We start from the raw sequence: 22,906 nt of genomic DNA, 5'->3' as shown, positions 1-22,906 counted from the left end.
TATACGTAGTGGACTATGATCTCCTAACATTTTACACAAAGACATCCTGACAAGATATAATGTATATGTCGCGCCGTTATGCAACGTTCTATTCATCGACTGTAAACCACCAATAAATGCAATCGAACATGTGGTGTCTTTAAGAGATCATAGAAAATTTCATTTCCCTCTTTGAGACGGTATTCCCACTGGTTGTACCTGACGGCATTCATACCTTTGTCCATCTTCATGACGCAGCAAGTGCTGCGGGGGAGACAAAGTCCATGGTGAGAATCATGCGCAATCCCATTGTTACCTTGGGACGCCCACGATTGCCTTCGGGTAAGGGAAGGCAATCGGGTAGGGGGTCGTAAACAACGATGGAAGGTGCCTGGGCTGCACCGGCCCCGCTATAGTTAACTTGAGATATCCAGTCATAGAGTTGTCGACGTCTAGTAATAGCCACTTTTCCATGAATCGCCGCGGAGTTCCTCATACGGAGACATATGGATGCAGAAAGTACATTGTGGAGTGGAATATGATTAAGTGGTAGCGAGGAAAACACAACAGATATGTACAGGATCGTCACAGAAAGCTTCACCGTGTACTTATAAGGGGGGATGACCAGGTGAAATCATGTAGGTGACGCAAGATGGCGGTCGCAATGAGCAGCTAGAGTGGAAATGATACTTGAACTCGAATAGAGCAGGGAACTGGAGAGGCTTGGCTATTGTTTATGTTGAGACTGTTGTAACGGTACGCAGGGTCCATACCATAGTCACTTGATCACACGTATGACCTTACAGAACCTAATAGAAAGCGCACGACCGTCGACATCAATTGAAGACCTCTTCTCTGATTCGTTTATAGGACTGCATACATAACAGGGGTGCTGGTACTTGACACAAAGAATGCGATGTTTGTTGAGGAGCGTGCGCAATATCCAGACGATATTGTCCGGTGCATAGCAAACATGGTCATCGGCCTCGCAAACCGAGTCCCTGAGACAGAAATCACAAAGGACGCGTATACGACCATATAGCGTGGCAGCCAGATCAAGAGACACGACGGGTATCTTTACCAGACCCATTGCTCGGTAAAGGAGACCATGGTAACAGCATTACAGGAGTCGATAGAGTCAATGTAGAATTACCGATGTGAAGAGGAGGAAGACGTAACCCACGGCGCTTCTTCGCTATCAAACGGAACCATCGATAGGGAGGCCCGAATGACGACCACCTTAGGGCTGAATTCGCAAAATCCTTCCATGTGTAGAAGTCCAAGAAGAGGGAACAGTGGCAGAACAGCCAAGAGACTTCTACCATTCATGTTATGCTATGTCTGAAATGACTTGTAACTTGCTCAATGATATGACAAGCAATAGATGTCGACAGTACGAGTGGAGTAGAGATAGAGTGAAATGTAGGATTAACCCGAAAAAGACCGGGCATTGAGACGGTGGCTGGGAGCGGCCGCAGGCCAGTTGACGATCGCTGTCATGGCGCAAGACGCGATCGTGTTGTTGCAGCGGATGATTCGCTTGTGCGGGAAGGATGATGGCACGAATGTACTTCAAGCGTACTGTAGTCTTTCTAGGCTGATCGATGTGATCCACGGAAGCGAAAGCAAGTCTCGAAGAAGAAGCTGTTTATGCTCCTTACCTGACGAGGAATCGTGGTCTAGTGCCAGTGTCGTGCAGTAGCGGGATCGATCTCAACATCAGTCCGGAGGAGATTACTCGCTTTCTGATTGTGGAGCGACACTACGCAACCATGACCATGAGGTACCCCCTCCAGCTCGCACAAAGCCAAGAGGACTGGCCAACTATCATGTACCCACCGATATTGATGTTCGCCGGTGTAGCCGGTGATAGACATCACCACTGTGGTTGTTGGCACACTTTCAAGTTTTTCATGGAGTCAGCTTCCAGCGGAGGATGGTCCGATCGAAGACCTTCTACAAGCGAGCACGGCGATGTGAATAGAGGTTTCGTTGATGTGCTCAAGAACCATGTGGATGTGCCCTGTAATGACACCAGGCAGGGCTATCCCGAGGTTGGCCTGGTCTAGAATGGTACTTGTAAACTATCGTTTTGTTTGAACTTCATGAAATCGAGGCCCATGGGGATCAGCCAAGTCATGCCGACTCAAGATCGGTGCATCCCTGTCGCCGGAACATGAAGCTTGTACGAAACAATTGCTGCTGGAATTGCATCGCCATGAGCAGGGAAGACGTAGCTCAGCACGGTCAAAGCCCCATGACGCAGCTCGTTTTCGCATTCTTTGCTGGGAACTAAATCTGCACGAACTCCAGTTCGGGCAGTGGGTGGCATGTCGCCGGACACTAATGGCTACAGGAATGCATGCTCAACCAGAAAACCGCATCCTGGGGCTAGATCGCGCTATATTCCGGCGAATTGGCGTCCCAGTTTTGGCGTCCCAGTTTTGGGCTCCGTTTCATCTCCGGAATGTGTAAACTAACGAACAACAAGCTTTATCGATTCTCGATAGGGGCGCGACGTGTTCCAAGTATGGGAAACTGGAGAGGGTTGTCGAAAGCTTGAAGCGGATAGATGCCGAAAGGCATGGATCTTATGACTGCATATTCATGGTCACAAAAGGACCGATCCTGTGGCCAGGCCATCGGGGACAATACACACAAAGAATTGTGTCAAGCGCTTCGCTTGACTCCGAGTTGGGAAGATATGAGAAGAGCGGAATGTGGAGCAAGTCGAGACAGACGAAGATGTCCGTTCAAGGCAGCGCTCAGATCCGCTAACGCGGCGAAGCTATAGGCGGAGAATGTAAGGAAAGAACAGACGAGAGAGAATCCATGAAATGCAGGTGACGACTGGGATTAGGCAAGGTGTGCAGGCCAAGCTCACGCCATGTCGTATCGAGGCAAGCAGACAGAAACGATCTGCGGGCTCCAACGTCGGCCATTCTTCGGCCGCTCTGGGCGCAGCTCCCGCGGGCAACTAGGTAGGGTTCCTGGAAAAAGCATTATTTGTCAAGGAAGATCGTGATTTGGGTGCGCCTACGTTACCGGATGGAGTGGGCCATGATTCTGCGAAATCTGGAGTTATGGCATGCGCATGGCCGTTGTCAATGCCGTAGAGGGTGTATCGGGTGTCACGGCCAATGGCACAGTATGTATGGGACCTTCCAAATAAAAGTGGGTGGGTGCATGCAAAACTATGTCATTACCAAGGTTTGACGCTGCCAGAGAAGGAGCATGGCGGAAAAGACTCGACTTGGGCGAGGTGACAATGTTCAGATAGGCCAAGGCAGATCGGAGAGATTAGGGGACATGTTTACAGCAGTGATGCTGATGCGAGGATGTTGCGAAGGAGCGGGTTACTGAACAAGGAAGGCGCTACAGGACGTTGAGTGACTCGGAAGCAGCGTGATCCGGAGTTCGCACCGGCGTCGCACACAGCATCATACACACGACTAAATGTTGACGTGCATGTGTGCATTCTACCATCACCACCACTACAAACCTTCTGCTCTGCCGTCTTCGTGTACCAGTTCGTAATAGAGCATGATCAGGTGACGATCAGCCTATACCTGCATGTTCATGGGTGTCGACCCCAATACACCGTGTCCTCCTGGTGGGTTTCAGTGGGGGAGGAAGACTGTGCAAAGTGGCAGAGATCCAAGGTTTCTGTAACAAGGGTATCATGCATCCAGGCCCATGACTACAGCACTGCAGGTAGCATGTGGAAGTCGCCTCCGCTTCCTCAATCTAGGGACGGAAGGTATCCCGCTGGCTGCGCGCAATGCCGTGTCAGTTTACGAGAGTTGCGAAGAATTTCGGACATGGGCAGCTGATGCGTATGTGCATTGAGTTGCAGCAGTGACATTGGTTTGACAGTTACCAAGATCTCAAAGTTAGCCCTGCAACCGGCTAGTATAGCATCGGCATACTGACACCTGTAGTGTGAGCGAATTTTATGCTGTCGTCAGCCTTCCTCGTCACCACCGAAGAAGGTCTCACTCACCTTCATAGGACATCTCCGTACGGTTTTCTCCACGTGAGCGACGCACGGCGGATCTATTCCACCGAAGACATGGAACCGCCACAGACCCACATTGGATTGTGGGCAGGGGATGCCCTTGTTGTGTGACTCGCTCGCCCAACTTCCACCAGACATTAGCCGTGGCTAAGAATACGTTGTCTTTGGGACTTAGCAGCAGTGGCTGGGTACTGCGCGGCATGCAATATCCTCACCATTGTCTCTTTGATATTGCAAATCTCAATGTAGCTGCGATGACATAGGCGGTCGGAGTAACAACCGCTGGACTAGTCTTGAGCTGAGTGAATATGTGCAACAGAGTTAGTTGCAGAATGGGACCCAGGTCGTTCTCGGGAAGATTTCAGACTGTGTCTCGGTGCTACAGTACATGCGCTAGAACATTGTGAAAGGGATTAGAAGCATCAGAAGTCTGGAGTTGCTATAGTTTATTCGCGGCGTGGTGTTCGCGCTGTGATCGAGATTACTTCCCGCTCCCGTTCGACGGCGCATGTGCGTGCGATAGCTAGCGGCATCTGTTCGTATGATCCTGGGTCCGATCAGTCTTGGTCTTGCATGCCCAATCATGTAAAAAGTCAGCAAGCTGTTGCTTGAGTTCTGGTGCAGACATTCTACCAGGGAAACAAGCAGAATTCTAATCGCCAGGGACATGTCAGGCAGGATAGGAACATCTATGACGAGCACATTGATCGGATGTTTGCAGAAACGACCGTGGCATGTGAGTGGCTGGGACTGGGGCTCATCGGATGCGGACAACCGGATCAGGCATAGACCGTGGGGAGGTGTGTACCTGAGCATGTCTTTGAGGCTGTCATTGTTGTCGAAACGGTACATGACTCTTCGGGTTAGTAGCAGAGAAACAGCAGGCCGCTTTGTTGATGCAATGCGACGTGATGGATATGACGAGGAAGGCGGCGGCCCATGGTGCTGCACGACGGATGAGACTGGCACACTGCAGCGTGCAGAAGCAAAGATACACGAGATGTCAGGGACCCACTTTTCGCAGGCTGACAGCAGCGCGACACAATGCTAGCCGACCGACCTTGAACGTTTTGGTGCACTCGAAGCCAAGCGGTTGCAAGGCCCACTAACTTGGAGAGACGCATATATCTTGGGTCTGCTGACAAGAGGGCAAGGGTTGACTGTCATCAGCATAAGAAAAAGTCACGATGCTGTGTGCACTGATGTGCTGAGATGTGAGGGTGCGAAAGCGGAAATAAGAGCGAGAGTGAAAGCACGCACGCAATGAGAGACGGAGAGGATGTGATTTGGTGGGTTTCGAAAGGCTGAAAAGCGTGCCTATCATGGCAACCGCGGCGAGGGGATAAACTCTTGGGCTCTTACCGCTGGTGTGGGCAATTGTGTCAGTTGATGGAGATTAACCGCCATGGACGGACAAGTCAGCTCTCCGCCATCTCAAGGGCTTGGATAAGATTACGAAGGGGCATCACAAAAGACGACGCGAGCGACAGTCACGACGGCCACGGACAAAGAGGCCGTCGGCGCGTCTCCGTCGCATGTTGCTTTTCGCTTTCACACACCGCAATGGAGAGGTCGGTTGGAGGTTCGCTCTTGTTGACGCATTGGGCATTATTGCCGCTCGTCGAGGTCTGTGCCGTGTCCAATATTTGCATGCAGACGTTTTGCAGGCCGCTCTTGCCGAGGCCCGCAAAAGCCCGGCCGTGTCGTGAGGGTGTCGTGGCCGGTGTGGTGAGCAGCTTGGGAGATGTTGTCGAGAGGCATTCGCAGTGTTCTCTGCGACGTCTATATCTTGGGGTTTATCTAACGTGGTTTGGGTACTAGGCCTTGCGCGACTGTACCATGCCGCGTCTAGCGCCAGGAGCTAGCTTTCAGCCTCATGGCATCGCCTGTTTCTTCTTTGCACGTCTTGCGACAGCACCAGCACCAGCACCAGCACCACGAGGGCGACGCCCGGCGGCCACGACATGGGCAGAAGCCGAGGCTGGCTGCCGGGGTCGCTGGAGCCTGCACATTGCAAACGGGTGCAAAGGGCGGTCAGTACGTCACGGTTAGTCAGCCCAGAACACCGTGCCCACTCGGACTATTTTTCTCACTAGCGCCTGCCTCAGCTGTCTAACCAACTTTTGTGCTAGCCCTCACTCTAGCCTACATCGCGAATCTGACCCAGCTCAACCACCATCATCAAGCCCGAACGGTACCTGGCTCTAACGCTGCCGTCACCGGCGATAGCTTGCAACCCCAGGCACACCAAGTCGCGCGCCTCCAAAGCTGCTACACGTGCAACTGCCACCAGCAACGCGATCGCCGCCCTCCCGGCGCGTTCGTCACTAAGGCACCCCACGGCACTTATACGCATCCTGTGCGCAGCCTCTGTCCTGCCACGACGCGAGTCACTCGCGCCCGTAACAAAACGCACCAGATCGCCCACCCTTGACGGTCCACCTCCGTGGAGCAGCTGCGCGAGCTTCCGAGCAGCATCTCGCTCTCGTGCCCGGAGCGCGCTGCCTCGAGACTCTGAACTTGCACGGAAAGCCCGGCGGCCGGACAAGAGGCTGATCGCTCGGCACGCTCGGCCTAGTTGAGCTTTCTGGGAACGGCGAGGGCTGGGAGAACCAGAGTGTGAGCGAAACTTTCAATCATCGACTCAACAACGGGCCGACTGTGTTTTGCCCCATCATCAGTATCTGCGGAGCCAGTCAGCGACGCGCATCCACAGCGACCACCTCTGTGGCCGCCTGCGCACCCATTCACCCTCGGCGAACAAGCGCACTCAAACCCGGTTTCTTCGTCACTAGCGCCACTTCTACACGGACCCGCACGCCCCTCTCACACTAAAACGCCCACCCTCGAGCAGTCCTGCGTCCCACACTTTGCTGCTTGCGCCATCCCAACCTCGTCCTAGGCCCGTAACCCAGAACAGTACCCATTCCCACTGTCACGGCTCGGCTTTACCGACTAAGCTGGCATCCTGGTTTTCGCCGCTACGGTCGTCTGTTACCTCATCAGGTGTGCTAAGGCCTGCTGGGTAAGCCGTCAGTCTCTCCAGGCCGATCCATTGGTGGCCAATCCGCATCGCGCGCCACTCAGTCTAAAAGGCCTTTAGGTCGCGCTGTCACTAGCTGTGTTCCAAATTCACTCTCGCCCCAGCAGACCCGCAGTGCAAGCTCGTCAACCTAGCACCGATTGTGTAACCTTTGCGTTGCACTTCACTCTGCATCGCGCCAACTGCTCCGCGATTCGAGAGATCTCTTCCCGCTAACCTTCTCCCCTGCCCCGGTGCCCTCGAGCTTGCGCCTTCCGTGCGTTATCTTTTCGACGGTGCATATTTGCCGAACTGCTTGTCCTCCACCTGGGCGTCGTGGAAAACACACCGTCTGCAAATCATCCGCGTTTAACTTCCACGCTACTCACGGCCTGACCACATTGCTTCTCCGGTTTTCTGGCTGTGCGTTTCTTGGCTCGACTGAGGCTACGTCTTTATACGCTCTAGCTGCCTGTCTTCCACAGACCGCGGCAAATCATCCGAAGACGGTTTGCGACGGACATATCTCTGCAGCCATCCCTCCTCGTGGGCGCACGCATCCAACCATCCAACCTCAGCTTAGAGCCTAGCTACCCTCGACACCTCGCCAATCTACACAGTCTATGGACGCACGGCAAGCAGACTACCCGCAGTCAGGTTTGAGCTCGCCCTACCCAACCTTTCCTGAACCAGCTTCTGAGGGAACCTCTGCAGATCAAGCATCTGCTGCGCAATACCCTCCACCAGGACCAGATCCTCGCTCCTCCAACCTCACCCCGAATTCAGACTACAGTCTGAATCCTTCATCGGCTCGATCAGGGTCGTTTCCGGAGTACATTCAACGTTCGTATCAACCCGGCGCTCAAGGGCAAGCTCCCGGTGGTATGGCGCAACAACAGAGTCCGTCAATGCCTATCCCAGATGGTCAAACAAATGGCCATCAATCACCACAACAACTCAAGTCTGACTCGGATGTTCCTATAGATCCATCAATTGCCGCGCAGACGAGCCCGACATACGCAAGCCATCAGCAGCAATACTCGCCTTACACACCTCACCACGACATGCAGCACTACCCAGGGCAACCCCAAACACCAATGGGATATGCCTCGCGACCTGAGTGGGCAGGCCATTACCCCCAGCCGGGTATGCACTATGGGCACCCTGCGACTTCAGGCCCGCCCGCGCCTGCAATGGTCTCTCCAGTCCAGCGACCACCTACAGTAAGTCAACTAGTTTCGCACGTCAGACAGGTAATAGGGATGCGTTGAATGCGCATGATGCTAGGCTATTTGCTTGTCACACCCATGGTTGAATCTTAAGAACTGACAGGTCTGTTTAGGGAGGACACCCTCTATCCACAGTTTATTCATTTGTACCCATTCCTGGCGCACAACAACACAAGCGACCACGTCGGCGATATGAAGAAATTGAACGCATGTACAAGTGTGGGTGGAACGGTTGCGAGAAGGCTTACGGTACTCTGAACCATCTGAATGCGCACGTCACGATGCAATCGCACGGCCAAAAGCGCACTCCTGAAGGTATGTTCTTTCTATTCACGGTTTAACAACTGCTGTTGTGGTTGTGGCCCTTGCAAAACTAGTGCACTAGGTTAGCCCTTGGGATCGTGCTGGTGCAGCGCCATAATGGTCGTGTCCCCGCCGCACTGGGTAGCTTCTGACGACCGAAGCTAACAGCTGTCGACCCTTGCCCAATTATCTTGGCATCTTAACACCTATATTATAGTATGCTAACTTATCCTTCCAGAATTCAAGGAAATCCGCAAGGAGTGGAAAGCGAAGAAGAAGGAGGAGGAGGCTGCGCGCAAAGCCGACGAAGAGCGACACCGGGCCGACGTGCAGCAGCGCGCCCACGAGGGAGGCGCTCCTGAGGCACCTGTCTATGGACAGATGCGACAGGCAGTTGGTGTCCCTGGACAACCTCCTCAACACCCCCAACTCCCACCCATCGGGTACCAACCTGCGGCCTCTGGTAACAGCACTGCCCCTCAGTACGGCACGCAGAGTCCAGGTCTTCCTGAGGGCATGGCTCAGTATGCCACCCCCAACAGCAATGCGTACAACAGTCCAAATAGTAACAACAGCAGTTACCCTCAATCGCCGTACGGACAAAACCCACAGATGTACCAGCAGAGTCATTAGGAACTCTCTGCCAATTCAGAAGCCGACCCCCTCCATCATCTGTTCGAGGACGATGAGGGATGAGGTATAACAAAAGCGCACTCGCTTGTATCGTTGTCCAGAGCAAGCGAGTCTTGACGAGTCTCCTTATGGTGGTTCTTTGCGTCTGTGTCGCGAGCTTATGCGACGGATACATCATCTTTCCTCTCGGGTGGTGCTTGCATTTTCACTTGGCGGCGGCGGCGGTTGTATGTTTCTAGTTGATGGTGTCTACGATGGAGATTACTTGAGTCATCATGCTCAACATGGATACGGCTCCATGATCGATACCGCGAAAGAGTCAGTACAATGTTCTGAGGATACCACTGGAGATGTCGTAAAGACGAATGCTTGGGCATACGTTATGCATTCCGCGTCACATGTATTCCTCTTTACGTCTTTTATTGTCATGGATCAGAGGCATTCCAAAATTCCTTGGTTCAAACAGTTTTCATTTGGGGTTAGAACGATTGCATGTGAATCGGCGTTCGAAACAAGAAACAATTATTCAATTTCTCCTTCAATTAGTTCGCCACTGGTTACGGCCCTTTTCTTTGCTATTGTGCTTACTCTCAGATTATTCGCTCTCCGTGTCATTCTTTGCACATGATGCTGGATATCATTGGAGCCTGCCTGCCCGCCTTTGTGTTCTCGTACAAGCAACGTGGAACGAACCATCGCAAAGTGGTCTGTGAATCACTATCTTGCTGACCTCCAGCTTTTGCCCAACTCTGCATCGTGTGCTTTGCATGTTATACTGTCGCATGATCGGATGGTGTCGCTGGAGACAAATCAGAGCGTGCAACAAGATGACGCTGTGACCGAACTTTACCACTACCTGGCCAAGATGTCGCCGTGTACGTCTATGACCAGTCGTGCCTTGTATCCCAACATGGCCGTGGCTGCCCGACCTGCCTACCAGTTTAATTCAGTTGCTGGTTTATACGTGGTGTTCTTGTTTCACGAACGGAATATGCGCATCTGGGTACGCTCTCTGATACGAATTGTCTGTGCGCGTTTCAAGGCTCGCTATGGATAGCATGGATTTACAAGGTAAGCCTCGCTTCTCTGAATCTCCGGGCTCTGGCACAACATGCTTGTCCATGTCTTCGCAGCGATGATCACCTCTTCACACCATCACTCGCATGCCTGCCGCCACGTACGCAAAGTGCAAGTCAACTGCCCGAGCATTCCCCCGTCTCAGATTTAATTTTGCATCAAGACATCAGACCACAACCACTCTGAGGCCAACAGCAAATCCCCCAAGTGTCACCTTGCTCAAGGGCACAACTCACTCTGCATTCCCCGGCTTGTGCACTGATTCGTCCAAAGCAGGGGTGTCATGTTGAATATTTTGAACACGAACAGCCAATCGATTGCACATGGACATGTCGCAAAATGGTTTTAGACAGACTGTATTACGCTGATAATGACGCATATTACCGATAATACTAGAAGGAGGGGAATCCTGTGTCCGGGGTTGGTGGAAAGTACCGTTTGGGTTCGACTGAGTTTTGAGGCGCACTCTTCGTGTCGAATGAGGAAGGCGCGGAATGTCGATAGGAAGGACGTATGAAATTGTGGCTGCATAATAGTTGTGTCGTCAAAATATATTAATCACATGCCGAAGTGGCAGTCAAGATGTGCAGACGAAGATCGCGGCATAGGCGGATGCTCCTCGGTGTGCCAATGGGATGGGCATGCGTGTGGTTGTCTTGCGTGCAGCAGAGTGTGCCTGCAGGTGACTTTGTGTAACGATAAGTGGCTGTCCTAAATGCTAATAGGATGACGAGAGTACGTATTAGCTGCTCGGTGTTATTGAGAATGAGATGGGAGAGGCGTGTGGCCTGTAACACCATGTCATCGATTACAATCACACGAAGCAATTCCAAGACCACTTTTGCGTGGTCATGCGAGCGCCGACGCCATGACAGATACTGCACCAAGAAAAAACATGCGATTAACGTATGGCTGGCAAAATCTTCCATGGCTCTCATCTCCACACAGCAAAGGCAGTTTACAAGACTGGAGAATTGTGGCTTGTTGCCTGTTCTCTCCGCGGCACGCTGGAACAAAGATTCCGACGGTGATCGCGTTGGGCAATATCATCCGAAAGCGCATGAGTGATGACGCCTCTTCCTGGGTCACCGGCAAAGCGCCGCGCCAAAGGGAAAGAAAATTCTGCAGCAAAATGCCAGGATGGGCAACTCAACAAAGAAGCTGAACATCGGCGACGTTCATGATCCTCGCAACAACTTCCGCAAAATACCCGTATTCAAATGTGCGCATGTCATGCGAAGTCGACTACAAAACCTCAGGATACGCTAACATCTCGCAAGACCGCATCTGCAAGATCGCCGTCTAGCGGCACATCAGACCGTTGTCCGATGAGACTACTTTGATGCCCCGAGCGCTGGCCCTTGTTTCTTTTCTGGGCGCGCCGTTACAAAGGGCACTGGGGCAGCTGGCTTGAAAGCTAGCCAGGGGAGCAAAAGGCGCTGGCTGGCGTGATAGACATCAACGGCGCCGCCAGCCCATGATCTGACGGCGGAAACTAGCAGGATGGTGTGCATACGCTCGCTGTCCTACTACTGCTGGTTTGCGGCGTGGTCGTGTCAAGGACTGGGTTGCACACATTACACAGCAGTAGCTGGGGCTGAAGGATTTGGTCCCGATGCCACGAGGGGACGAGGGTCCTGAATGTGGGCGTGCGCCTGCTGACGCTGTACTACTGTCGGACCTTTGTTGGCAAGGCAAAGCAGCGAGATACGTGAACATGACAAAGTTGACAGTTGTGGATGCACATGACGATTGTTTAATCTGAAGGGTTTGGATGGTGACCACCACGATAGATGTCTCTTCTGCACCACTTCCGAGCACCCATAACGACAACAACCACCTCTCATACAACCCAGCACAACAGCCTCCCATCGTACGAAGCACAACAACAGCGGCCTAGAATTCCGTCCATAGGAGCGCCAACGTTGCCTCGCACAAAGCTAATCACGCAATCCTCCCTGCCACATAATGCCACACGTACGGATCGCGTCGCACCAAAACAGCCGACTACCAGGCTTACTTACATGACCCCTTTGAACCCTGATCCTCCCGCCACGTTGGCTCTGCTATGAGAGGACTAATGCTCCGGTGCTTGATGTGCATACTTGTCTCACCGATCAGAAGAGCAAGAGCATCAGTCGGATCCGTTCTGGTGTCCGGTATTAACTGGTGTAGGTTGTCGCTATATTACGGCAGTCTTGGTAAACAAAGGAAAAAGACAGGACGAGCAGCGAGGCTACGCAACATGTCACGTTGCGCTAGCATGACACTCTGCCGCAAGCCAGGCATTCTGCGGCAGTTTTAGTTTGCTTGCTTGTTGGTCGCGGGACTTGGAGCGAAGGATCGAAGTAAGCCCTATGACAGTGGTGCGCCTGGCGGGCTCGGGCTCCCGCGTTATAGTGCTGGTTCGGCTCCGTAGACTCGGAGGCGCGTAGTGTAGGTTCAGCCTTGTAGGCGGTAGGCATGGTTTTGCTGCTAGAGTGAGGCGTGGGCGCGGGAAGTCTGATCTAGGCTGGATTGCTTCTTCGCGTGGACGGTTTGGAGGCGGCGCGTCGCATAGCGGCAAACTGGGCCTGCTAATGCTCTCTTGGGTAGCACGCGAGCAGATGAGGCTCCTTTTCGGCTCGGACGGTGCAGTGCTCGGGTCATCACGTGTGCCATGGTTCGGCCCGGTGGTTTTGCGCTACGGAATTGGGAACTTTTCCTGACTAGAACGTCCCATGCCCTTTGTGCATAACGAAACGCTCCCTCGACCTGATGCTGAACTGCCGCGCGTGCCTTTGGCGATGCATACAAGCGCTCGACGTCCCAACCATCAATGCGCAACGCCTCCGCCGTAATGTAAATCCTCTTCTGCAACGGAGCCAGCAACGGCTGCTATCCACCCGCAATGCCACCAGAGCAGAGTACGAGAAGTCTGCAGATTCGAGCGAGGCCCAAGGGACATCACGAGATGAAGAAGATCATTTCAAGAACTCGGCTTTCGCAGCAAATCGGAAGAGGAGAGAAACGGCGGCGCTGCGGCAAACGCCTTCACGACATCCGGTTGACGAGACACCCAATCTAGCGAGACTTGGCCGGCGAGACCCGTCCATGTCAGATAGCGAATGGAACAGGAGGAAGAGGGAGTTGCGGTATTTGCAGGATCCGCTGGAGCTGGCGACGTTTGTGAGGAACGAGTTAAAAAAGGATAAGGCAGAGGAGATGCTGCAATTGGTGCGCATGGCGAGCCACTCCATGCAGTGCATTGTCAGTTGGAACCATATTATTGACCACTACCTGGCTAAAGAGAGAGTCAACGATGCGATCAAGGTCTACAACGATGTACGCACAGCCTACACCAAGTCATGAGGGGCAATGCTGACCCGCCGCAGATGAAGAAACGCGCACAATTCCCCGACTCCTACACATATACTATACTCCTCAGAGGCCTCTCGTGGAATGCGCATACATCTGGGGTTCTCAGTAAAGCACTCTCTATCTACCACTCGCTCTCCGCACCCAACTCACGAGTCGAACCGTCGATCATGCACACGAACGCTGCGCTGAAAGTGTGCGCAAGAGCGGGCGACATGGATGCTTTATGGGGGGTGGCTGGAAAGATACCAGAAAACGGGCCAGCGGCAGCCAATGCCATCACATACATCACCATACTTAACGCTATACGGCAAAGTTTGTTGGTAGACGCGCCCAAAGGAGAGAGCGAAGACGAGACGGCTGCGAGGAGAGAGCGTGGAATTATGGAAGGGCGCCGCATGTGGGAAGATATTATCGGGAGATGGAGACGCGCAGATCTCGCCATTGACGAAGAGCTTGTCTGTGCAATGGGAAGATTGTTGCTGATCGGCAGTCGGCCGCGAGACTGGGACGACGTACTCTCGCTGGTGGAGCAGACGATGGACATACCGCGGCTCGTTCCCCGACTAGGCTCGGTGGAGCGACAAGGCGCCGGCCTTCCACACGTGCGAGCTCCCAACGTACCCGAACAGTATCGTATCGATGATGACCATCTTTCCCCTGATAATGTCCCTGCGCGTGGCGACGAGTTCCTAGCTCTGACGCCTCAGGGCGTAGGTAGTGCAGTATCGAGCCCCCTCATTTACGTTCGACCAGGCAACAACACACTCTCCTTAGTCCAGGAAGCATGCCAAAAAGTTGTAGCGAATAAGGCAGCTCAGGAATACTGGGACCTCTTGACCGACCCTACAACGTATAAAATCACTCCCGACTTAAATAACCTAAACATGCGTTTGCGTAATCTCCGTCAGAACCGCGCCTCTAGTGCTGCAGTCCAAGTCCTGCAGCAGGATATGATGAATCGTGCCATCAGGCCTCCACCTGGTACATTCAGGATCGCAATGAGTACCTGCGTCCGCGACAAAAACAACCACAACTCGCTGAAGAATGGAGGCCAGATCTTGGGTATGATGTCCAAGACACTGGAAGACGCAGATCCCAAGACTGTTACTATGTATGCTGGGCTTGTTATCTCTTTCCCCTTAGCCAAAGGCTCGGATTTTATCGATGCCCTCACTCTACTTAATCCCCTCGTAAAGAATATCCGTCTTCAAGTGGGGGTTGGTGCAGGGCAAACCAAGTACGCAGGGCGTCGTGGACCTCAGTATCTGAAGGGCGAAGCAAGACAAGATGCCATCGATGCTCTGAAGAAAGTCCATGGCGTATACGACAAGTTGCTGTTCTCGAATCTAATCGCCGAGGAGTTGAAGAGCCCGTTCGAAAAAGAGAGAGCAAGACTCTCTGCATTTATCCAGAGGGTGATGTTCAAGGGCGGACAAACGAATGCTGAGGATCAAGAGGCAGATTTGCATGGGTATCTGCGGAAAGAGGACAGCCAAGCAGACGACAGAATGGAACCGGACGAAGTGAGACAAGGGGACCGAGGCGAGGCCAGACCGTCATGGAAGAAGGAATGGAAAAGGCCGCTGAAGAGACCGTCGCGACCAGCAAGACCAGCGAAACCATTCGAGCGAAGGAAGGGATACACGTCTCCGGCGGTTGACAAGTCTGGAGATTTGAGGGACATGTAGATATGACACTTATGAGGCGTTGCGACATGAGGAGTGCAATAGATACCTTTCTTGTATAACATCAGTATAACCTTCAAAGGTAGAGACATAGCATCCAGCACAGTGCGCAGATCAAATCACTATCGAGCTATCCTCTCATAATATGCAATCTGTTTCTATCAGGGTCCTAGCTAGGTATTCCCTCATACCCTTGGATGGGAGCTGGCACGTGCACGTCCCAAAACTACTCAAACCTCCGCGCTTCGCCGCATACCCTCGGCCTCTCACCAACGCTCTCACATCAATCCGCGCGCAACCACATCCAGTCTTAGCCAAGCCCTACGCGATGGGCAACGACGGTGGATCGATTCCGAAACGTAGCGAACTCGTAAAGGAAGCCGCTAAAGCTCTCACAACCGCCCAGATCAAAGAGGCGCAAACCGAACAACAAGAATACGCCTGGTCCACTGATCCTTTGACGCGCAAGCCTCTTGCCCGCCCCGTAGTTTCCGATGCTGCTGGTATTCTGTACAACAAGGACTCCATCATCGAGTTCTTGCTAAAAGAAGAAGATGACGCAGAAAAGACGGAGATGAAGAAGATCGCAGGCGTCAAAGATTCAGAATTAGGCACATTCGGGGATAGGGTCAAGGGTCTGAAAGACGTGGTCGAAGTCAAGTTTGAAATTGAGGAGAAAGACGGTGGTGAGGTACAGAAGACTCTAGGTGAGAAATGGAAATGTCCCATTACTGGAGAGAGGCTAGGGTTTGGGAGTAAGGCTGTGTATGTTGTTCCTTGTGGACATGCCTTTGCGGGAAGTGTCGTTAAGGAAGTCGGCGAGAGCACGTGTTTGACAGTATGTATTTGCTGCGTTGACCATTTCAAGACACGACGACTGATTTGCTACCAGTGCAACGAACCGTACGCTGAGAACGATATCATACCCATCTTACCCACCACACCAACCGATATCGCGCGATTGAATCTACGTATGAAAGTATTGAAGGACAAGGGCCTCACACACGCGCTCAAGAAAGCGCCCGGAAGCAAGAAGAAACGTAAGCACGGCGATGCGTCCACTGAAAACAGCGCCACGAAAACCCCACTACCAGGCGGAGACGGAAAGACAAAGAAAGAGGGTGCAGCAAACCCGACAACATCAGCCAATGACGGAATCAAGAACTCTGCCACGGCCTCCTTAACACGAAAGGTGCTTGAGGAGCAAAAAGAACGCAATAAGAGGAGGAAGATGGCGCAAAATGACAACGTGAATAGTTTGTTTAACAAGACGGAGCATAAGGCATCGGCGGGCAACAGTGCGGATTACATGACGAGGGGATTCAGCATTGGAAAGAAATGAGCACAAGGCGAAGAGGATAAAACTTCGGAGTCAGGCTGCGGCATGATGCATGGTAGGCATCTTGTACGTATGAAGCGACAGTCTACTGGCAATCCTCACAGTAGGCATATGTTAGTGCACAAGCAGAACAGGAGTATGATACCCTGCGATGAGTAATCGCGTTCCTGCTTAAGATCCACGCGCATCACCAAGTCAACCAAAGGGGTGAATAGTGAGCTACTACCGCCAGTATTTAGACTTTTACATTCTGGTATACACCCATGTCCGTCTCTTCGACCTCTTGTATAACCTGTATCGCCTATGCATACCTCTCTTAGGTTTTTGCCACACTACAATGTTTACTCACTATGTCTTCTATCATTCTTCCAGGAATGCTGCATATCCGCGCATGACAGACCGCCGCTATACACGCCGCGAGATCAGTGGACATGATAGGAAGCAGTGACACTTGCAAAACAGTGCTTGCAAGGCGATTTGTGCCGTAGCAGAATCCAAAATCCAAGAAGACGCTCTGTTTGATACTAATGCATGATTTTTAGGGTTTAGACAAGGGTGATTGTTGCTGGTTTCCATCAACTTCCATCTCATGTACAACCAGGTTGATTGTCTTCACATTCCTTTTGTATGCAGCAAATAGACTGCCGTATATAGGCAGTCACCTCATCTCTTGTAGGCAGTATCAATTCATCTCATCTTTCCTCTGCCTTATCCAAGAACTATACGGCTTTCATGCTACTTCTGAATCCACCATCATTCTTTTGACGACTCTATCGTGCTCGCTGGCTTCAGAAAGAACGCCTCGCGATAGTATCTCGCTTCTTCGATACTCTCCAGAATATCCGCACGTGCCTCATGCAACATCTTCTTCCTTGGAATCTTCTTGAGTGTGTCTTTGGGCGCCCATCTACGAGCAGCTTCTTTGATGCTGCTGACGTCCATGATCCGGTAGTGGAGGTAGTCGGTGACAACCTTGTAAGGCTGCTTGACGAGGAAAGACTTGTCGGCATGCACAGAGCTACCGGAAAGCAGAGCAGTGCGGCGCTCAGGCACAAATCTTTTGATGTAGGCAAGTAGGCCCTCTGCTGCTTCTTCGGCGGTAGTGGCAGAGTCGATGCAGGCTTGCGTTAGACCAGACTGCCCATGATGACTTGTACACCACTCGCCCATACGGTCGAGCTGCTCTTTTTCATGATGAATGATGGCCTCATAGCCTGCTTCGTCGAGGATGTTGAGGTCTGCGTCAGTGACAAATGCGGCAAGAGACATGATAGTGTCATTATCAGTGTTCAGGCCGGTCATCTAACAGGGTCAACGAAATACTGCATAAGAGCACAAGTAAGCCTACCTCACAGTCTATCCAGACCAGAGGGGCTTTTGAGACTGATGCCATGATGATGTTGTGGTGTTGAAGATGTAGCCCGTTGTGGGCAAGTAATAGAATGTACGAATCGGGGTAGCGTCTTGGCGTGATTAATGGGATGTCGCGTCGCGTGCACGGTGCCGATTAGCGCGTCGCTCCTGCACTTTAACCTGTCGTCCCGCCAGTCCTCCAAACACGCCTTCGACGGCACCAGATACCCCAATTTCTTCACTTCGCTTTTTACTCGCACAACCTATACATTGTAATACATCATGTCGCGTGTAGGGAAGAAGACCGGCGCTGCCCTACTCGCGGAACTGCGAGCGAATCGTGCGGCAGGCAAGACGCGTTTGTCCACATACGAAGTCGCAGAAGAAGAGCAATTGTACGATACGGTCGACGAAGAGGGCTATAAGAAGATTGTGCGGGGAAGACTGGATCAAGATGATTTCGTTGTTGGCGACGAGGGCGAGGGATATGTCGATGACGGCCGGGAGGAGTGGGATGAAGGCCACGGTCAATACCATTATGCTGCGACAGACAGCGAGGGAGAAGACGAGCGGCCTGCCAAAGGCAAAGCTGGTATGAAATGATGTAATCACGGCCAATCAACAGTAGTACTAACGCGTTATAGCCAAACGGAAACGCGAAGAAGACGAGGAGAAGCGAAAAAAGATTGACAATGGCATTAGCAAGTACTTCAGTGCGAAGAATGCTGCAAAGGCACCAAAGGCCAAGGTGAGCTCTTCGAGTACATGACTTCGTGCGGGGTCAACGCTAACACATCCAGCCTGTTGTGACTGCAGCCGACAAAGACTTCATGGAGGACCTACTTGGCGAAATCGACACAAACCCCGTTCCCTCCTCGAAGAACCGAACGCGTCCCGTAAAGACAGAGGCGCGAAGGAAAACACGCGTGCTGTCACCTCCTGTATCAGAGAACCGGTCGACTGCGGTAACAAAGCGGACCAATGGTTCAGACGCACACATGCCAGACACACCACCGGCAGCGAATGCATACGTCGATGACGATGACCTTCCCATACTGGACGACGACCATCCTATGAGCGACCTTCCACTACAATCATCACCCGTTGCTAAAGCCGTAGAACGAAGAGCACATCCTGCGATTAAACAAGAAGAGGAAGAAGATGACCTCATGGAGGTGGCTCAACCCACGACACATCTTGGTGTGCCAATAGCCAGCGTCAACATGGCCGGCAGACGACCGATAGCGAAGATCAAGAAAGAAGACTATCCCGCACCTGCCAGCTCACCTGTTGGACCTTCCACAGCACCTGTCGATGCTTCTTCGTGGAATGATGTCACAAGCAAACTCAACGTCATGAGTAGTCCTGCCCCTGCAACTACTGGTATGGGCAAGATACAACCACAGGATGCGCTGGAAGAGGACGGCAGCTTACGCATGTTCTGGATCGACTACACTGAAATTAACGGCAGCTTGTGCCTGTTCGGTAAAGTTAAGGACAAGAAGTCAGGCAACTATGTCAGTTGCTTTGTGAAGGTCGATAACATCCTCCGAAAGTTGTACTTTCTGCCCCGAGAGTACCGTCACATCCGAGGAGTAACCACAGACGAGGAGGTTGGTCTGAGTGATGTATCAGACGAGGTTGACTCCATAATGAGCAAGCACCGCGTAAACTTACACAAGATCAAGCCATGTACCAGGAAGTACGCTTTCGAACTGGCCGACATACCCAAAGAAGCCGATTACCTCAAGCTTCTTTATGGATATGACAAGATGCCTTTAGCCTCTGATTTAAAGGGAGAAACATTCTCGCATGTTTTTGGAACCAACACCTCGCTTTTCGAACAATTTGTTCTTTGGAAGAACGTCATGGGACCATGCTGGCTCAAGATTGACGCTCCCGACTTCGCTGCTGTCGCCAACGCTTCTTGGTGTAAGCTCGAAGTCTTGGTGAGCAAACCCAACAATATCACAGTCACGAGCGCGTCGGACAATCTGGACGCGCCTCCAATGACCCTCATGAGTCTCTCCCTGCGAACCACTTTCAATGCCAAGGACAACAAGCAGGAGATCCTAGTGGCCAGTGCTATGATATACGATAGCTTCTCTCTGACTGACACTACACCTGTCGATCAAATGCAGTGCAAGAGCTTCACTATCATGCGGCCGAATGGCACTGCTTTCCCAACAGGCTTCGATAAAGAAGTCGAGAAAGTGAAAGGCAACATGTACATGAAGAAGACAGAGCAAGAACTTCTCAGTCTGTTGATGGCGATGTTCCAGCGCCATGACCCGGATGTTCTTGTCGGCCATCGCTTAGACGACGTCGATTACAGCGTCTTGCTAAGCCGTCTTCGAGAGAAGAAGACCCCAGGATGGCACCGCATTGGACGACTTAAGAGAAGTGATTGGCCTAAGAGTATGGGCAAGGGCGGTGGCAGTTTCTTTGCTGAAAAGCAACTAGCTTCTGGTCGCTTGCTGTGCGATTTGGCGAATGACCTTGGAAAATCCCTTATGCCAAAGTGTCAGTCGTGGAGTCTTGAAGAGATGGTTCAGCTTGGACTCAACAAGCGACGTGAAGAGCTTGATAACGAAGCTGCACTGAAGACCTGGGCGACAACGAAGGAGGGTCTTCTCAACTACATCAAGCACTGCCAAGCTGATGCCTACTTCATCGCTGCCATTGCGATAAAAGTGCAGATGCTTCCACTTACCAAGGTTCTCACCAACTTGGCAGGTAACTCATGGGCCCGAACGCTGAGCGGAACCCGCGCAGAGCGTAACGAGTACATTTTGCTGCACGAGTTCCACAAGAACAAGTACATTTGCCCGGACAAACAGTGGGGCAAGAGCAAGGTCAAAGCTGAGGAAGAAGCGGCGGAAGGTGAAGAAGGTGCGGACGCAAAGAAGAAAGACAAGTTCAAAGGTGGTCTCGTCTTCGAACCCGAGAAAGGTCTCTACGACAAGTTCATTCTGGTCATGGACTTCAACTCTCTTTACCCCAGTATTATCCAGGAGTTTAACATTTGCTTCACGACTGTGGAGCGATCGGATCTCTCAGAGGATGACGATAAGGTGCCAGAAGTTCCCATGAACCAAGATCAGGGTATTTTGCCGCGTCTTATTGCTACACTTGTCTCGCGTCGTCGCGAAGTGAAGAAGCTTATGAAGGCAAAGGATGCTACACCGGATGAGCTGGCCACCTGGGATATCAAGCAAATGGCTCTAAAGCTTACTGCCAACTCTATGTACGGATGCTTGGGATATACCAAATCTCGGTTCTACGCTCGACCACTCGCTATGCTCACGACATACAAGGGTCGTGAAATTCTTCGGAAGACTAAGGACATGGCCGAGGAGAAGGCGCTGCGCGTCATTTATGGTGATACAGATTCCGTCATGATCAACACAAATGTCGACAACATTCAAGATGCGCTAAAATTGGGTAACGAGTTCAAAAGGGAGATCAACGACAGCTACAGACTTTTGGAGATCGATATCGACAACGTTTTCCGTCGCATCTTATTGCATGCCAAGAAGAAGTACGCCGCCATCAACATGGTCTCTGTTGACGGCAAGTACATCGAGAAACTTGAAGTCAAGGGTCTCGACATGAGACGCAGAGAATACTGTGCCCTGTCGAAGGAGACGTCAACGTAAGTCTTGCCGCATCGAACATCTAGTACAATTCGCTAACAAAGATGTAGGGAACTACTTAACTTCCTCCTTAGCGGTGAAGACCCTGAGGTAGTCGTCGAGAAGATCCACAACCATCTCCGTGAGCTGAGCAAGCAGATGCGCGAGTACACCGTACCAGCTCGGAAGTACACCATCTATACACAGCTCGGAAAGAACCCCAAGGAGTATCCCAATGGTAACTCGATGCCATCTGTCCAGGTCGCACTTCGCCTTCAGGCAAAGGGCAAACACGTCAAGGCCAAGGACGTTATGAGCTTCATCATTACGGGTGAATCGTCTGGTTCGGCCGAAAACGCAGCAAAGAACGCCTATCCGGTTGATGAAGTCCTGAAAGCCGACAGTGGACTAAAACCAGATATTGATTACTACCTCCACAAACAGATTCTACCACCAGTAGAACGTCTCTGTGCTCCCATCAGCGGAACCAACGTCACTCTCTTGGCAGCTTGTCTCGGTCTCGACACTTCCAAATATCGCGTGAGCACCGTCTCTGGAGGTGCGCAACAAGACACAGAAATCCATCCTCTGGAGTCGCAAATTCCAGACTCCGTACGCTTCCAATCTTGCTCGCCACTGTGGCTGCGCTGCCGGGAGTGTACAACTGTATTCCCATTCCAGGGTCTTTCTTCGACATCACCAACTACGGCATCATTGCAGACCATTTCCCACAGTGGAATACAATGTCCCGCTGAAGGCTGCGGCAAGTTGCTACAAAACATCAGCGTGGTGGCCCAGCTAGAATCTTCTATCCGTCAAGTCCTCGCGTCATACTACGCCGGTCATGTTCTTTGCGACGACCCACAATGTTCAAATCGAACGCGTAGTATATCTGTCTACGGACACCGTTGCCTTGGCCCGAAGGGTCTCGCTCGCGACTGCTTGGGCAAGATGAGTTACGAGATCAAGGAACGCGATGTTTGGAACCAACTGTTGTACTATCAATCGTTATTTGATGTTGACCGTGTAGGCAAGATGGATGCTGGTGTGAAATCAGAGGATATGGAGAGGAAAGAGAAGATGAAAGTGCTGGCGGAAGTCAACAGAGAGAGATTTGGTACACTCAAGGGCGTGGTGGAGCGATGGCTGGAGAGGAATGGAAGGCAATGGGTGCAGATGGACAGTCTGTTCTCTTTTGCGCTTAAGGCTTAGGGCTTAGGATGCTTGGATACATGTTCGCATACGACGACCTAAACGGGTGGCGGCTTTTACC

General features: G+C 52.0%; 5 protein-coding genes across 5 annotated transcripts; 4 read left to right on the top strand and 1 right to left on the bottom strand.

Moving 5' to 3' along the window:
- Nucleotides 1-7,642: 7,642 nt before the first annotated feature.
- Nucleotides 7,643-9,184, top strand: J4E82_002724 (uncharacterized protein; the record flags this gene model as incomplete). The annotated part of the gene is made up of 3 exons (XM_051729022.1): nucleotides 7,643-8,242; nucleotides 8,362-8,563; nucleotides 8,790-9,184. The coding sequence occupies 3 exons, from the start codon at nucleotides 7,643-7,645 to the stop codon at nucleotides 9,182-9,184; spliced, it is 1,197 nt and encodes a 398-aa protein (XP_051591114.1).
- A 3,834-nt stretch (nucleotides 9,185-13,018) lies between these two features.
- Nucleotides 13,019-15,309, top strand: J4E82_002723 (uncharacterized protein; the record flags this gene model as incomplete). Its single annotated transcript, XM_051729021.1, has 2 exons — nucleotides 13,019-13,585; nucleotides 13,636-15,309. 2 exons carry the CDS (start codon nucleotides 13,019-13,021, stop codon nucleotides 15,307-15,309), a joined length of 2,241 nt encoding a protein of 746 aa, XP_051591113.1.
- A 325-nt stretch (nucleotides 15,310-15,634) lies between these two features.
- J4E82_002722 (uncharacterized protein) lies at nucleotides 15,635-16,648 on the top strand (the record flags this gene model as incomplete). Its single annotated transcript, XM_051729020.1, has 2 exons — nucleotides 15,635-16,144; nucleotides 16,199-16,648. The coding sequence occupies 2 exons, from the start codon at nucleotides 15,635-15,637 to the stop codon at nucleotides 16,646-16,648; spliced, it is 960 nt and encodes a 319-aa protein (XP_051591112.1).
- Nucleotides 16,649-17,398: 750 nt separating this feature from the next.
- Nucleotides 17,399-18,038, bottom strand: J4E82_002721 (uncharacterized protein; the record flags this gene model as incomplete). Its single annotated transcript, XM_051729019.1, has 2 exons — nucleotides 17,399-17,947; nucleotides 17,994-18,038. The coding sequence occupies 2 exons, from the start codon at nucleotides 18,036-18,038 to the stop codon at nucleotides 17,399-17,401; spliced, it is 594 nt and encodes a 197-aa protein (XP_051591111.1).
- A 242-nt stretch (nucleotides 18,039-18,280) lies between these two features.
- J4E82_002720 (uncharacterized protein) lies at nucleotides 18,281-22,845 on the top strand (the record flags this gene model as incomplete). The annotated part of the gene is made up of 4 exons (XM_051729018.1): nucleotides 18,281-18,590; nucleotides 18,643-18,746; nucleotides 18,799-21,653; nucleotides 21,705-22,845. The coding sequence occupies 4 exons, from the start codon at nucleotides 18,281-18,283 to the stop codon at nucleotides 22,843-22,845; spliced, it is 4,410 nt and encodes a 1,469-aa protein (XP_051591110.1).
- Between the last annotated feature and the right edge of the window lie 61 nt (nucleotides 22,846-22,906).

Source organism: Alternaria postmessia, assembly GCF_024291825.1.
Source record: "Alternaria postmessia strain BMP 2775 chromosome Unknown scaffold_11, whole genome shotgun sequence".
NCBI lineage: Eukaryota > Fungi > Ascomycota > Dothideomycetes > Pleosporales > Pleosporaceae > Alternaria > Alternaria postmessia.
Note: the sequence above shows the minus strand (reverse complement) of the source record. Positions and strands in the feature narration are given on the sequence as shown.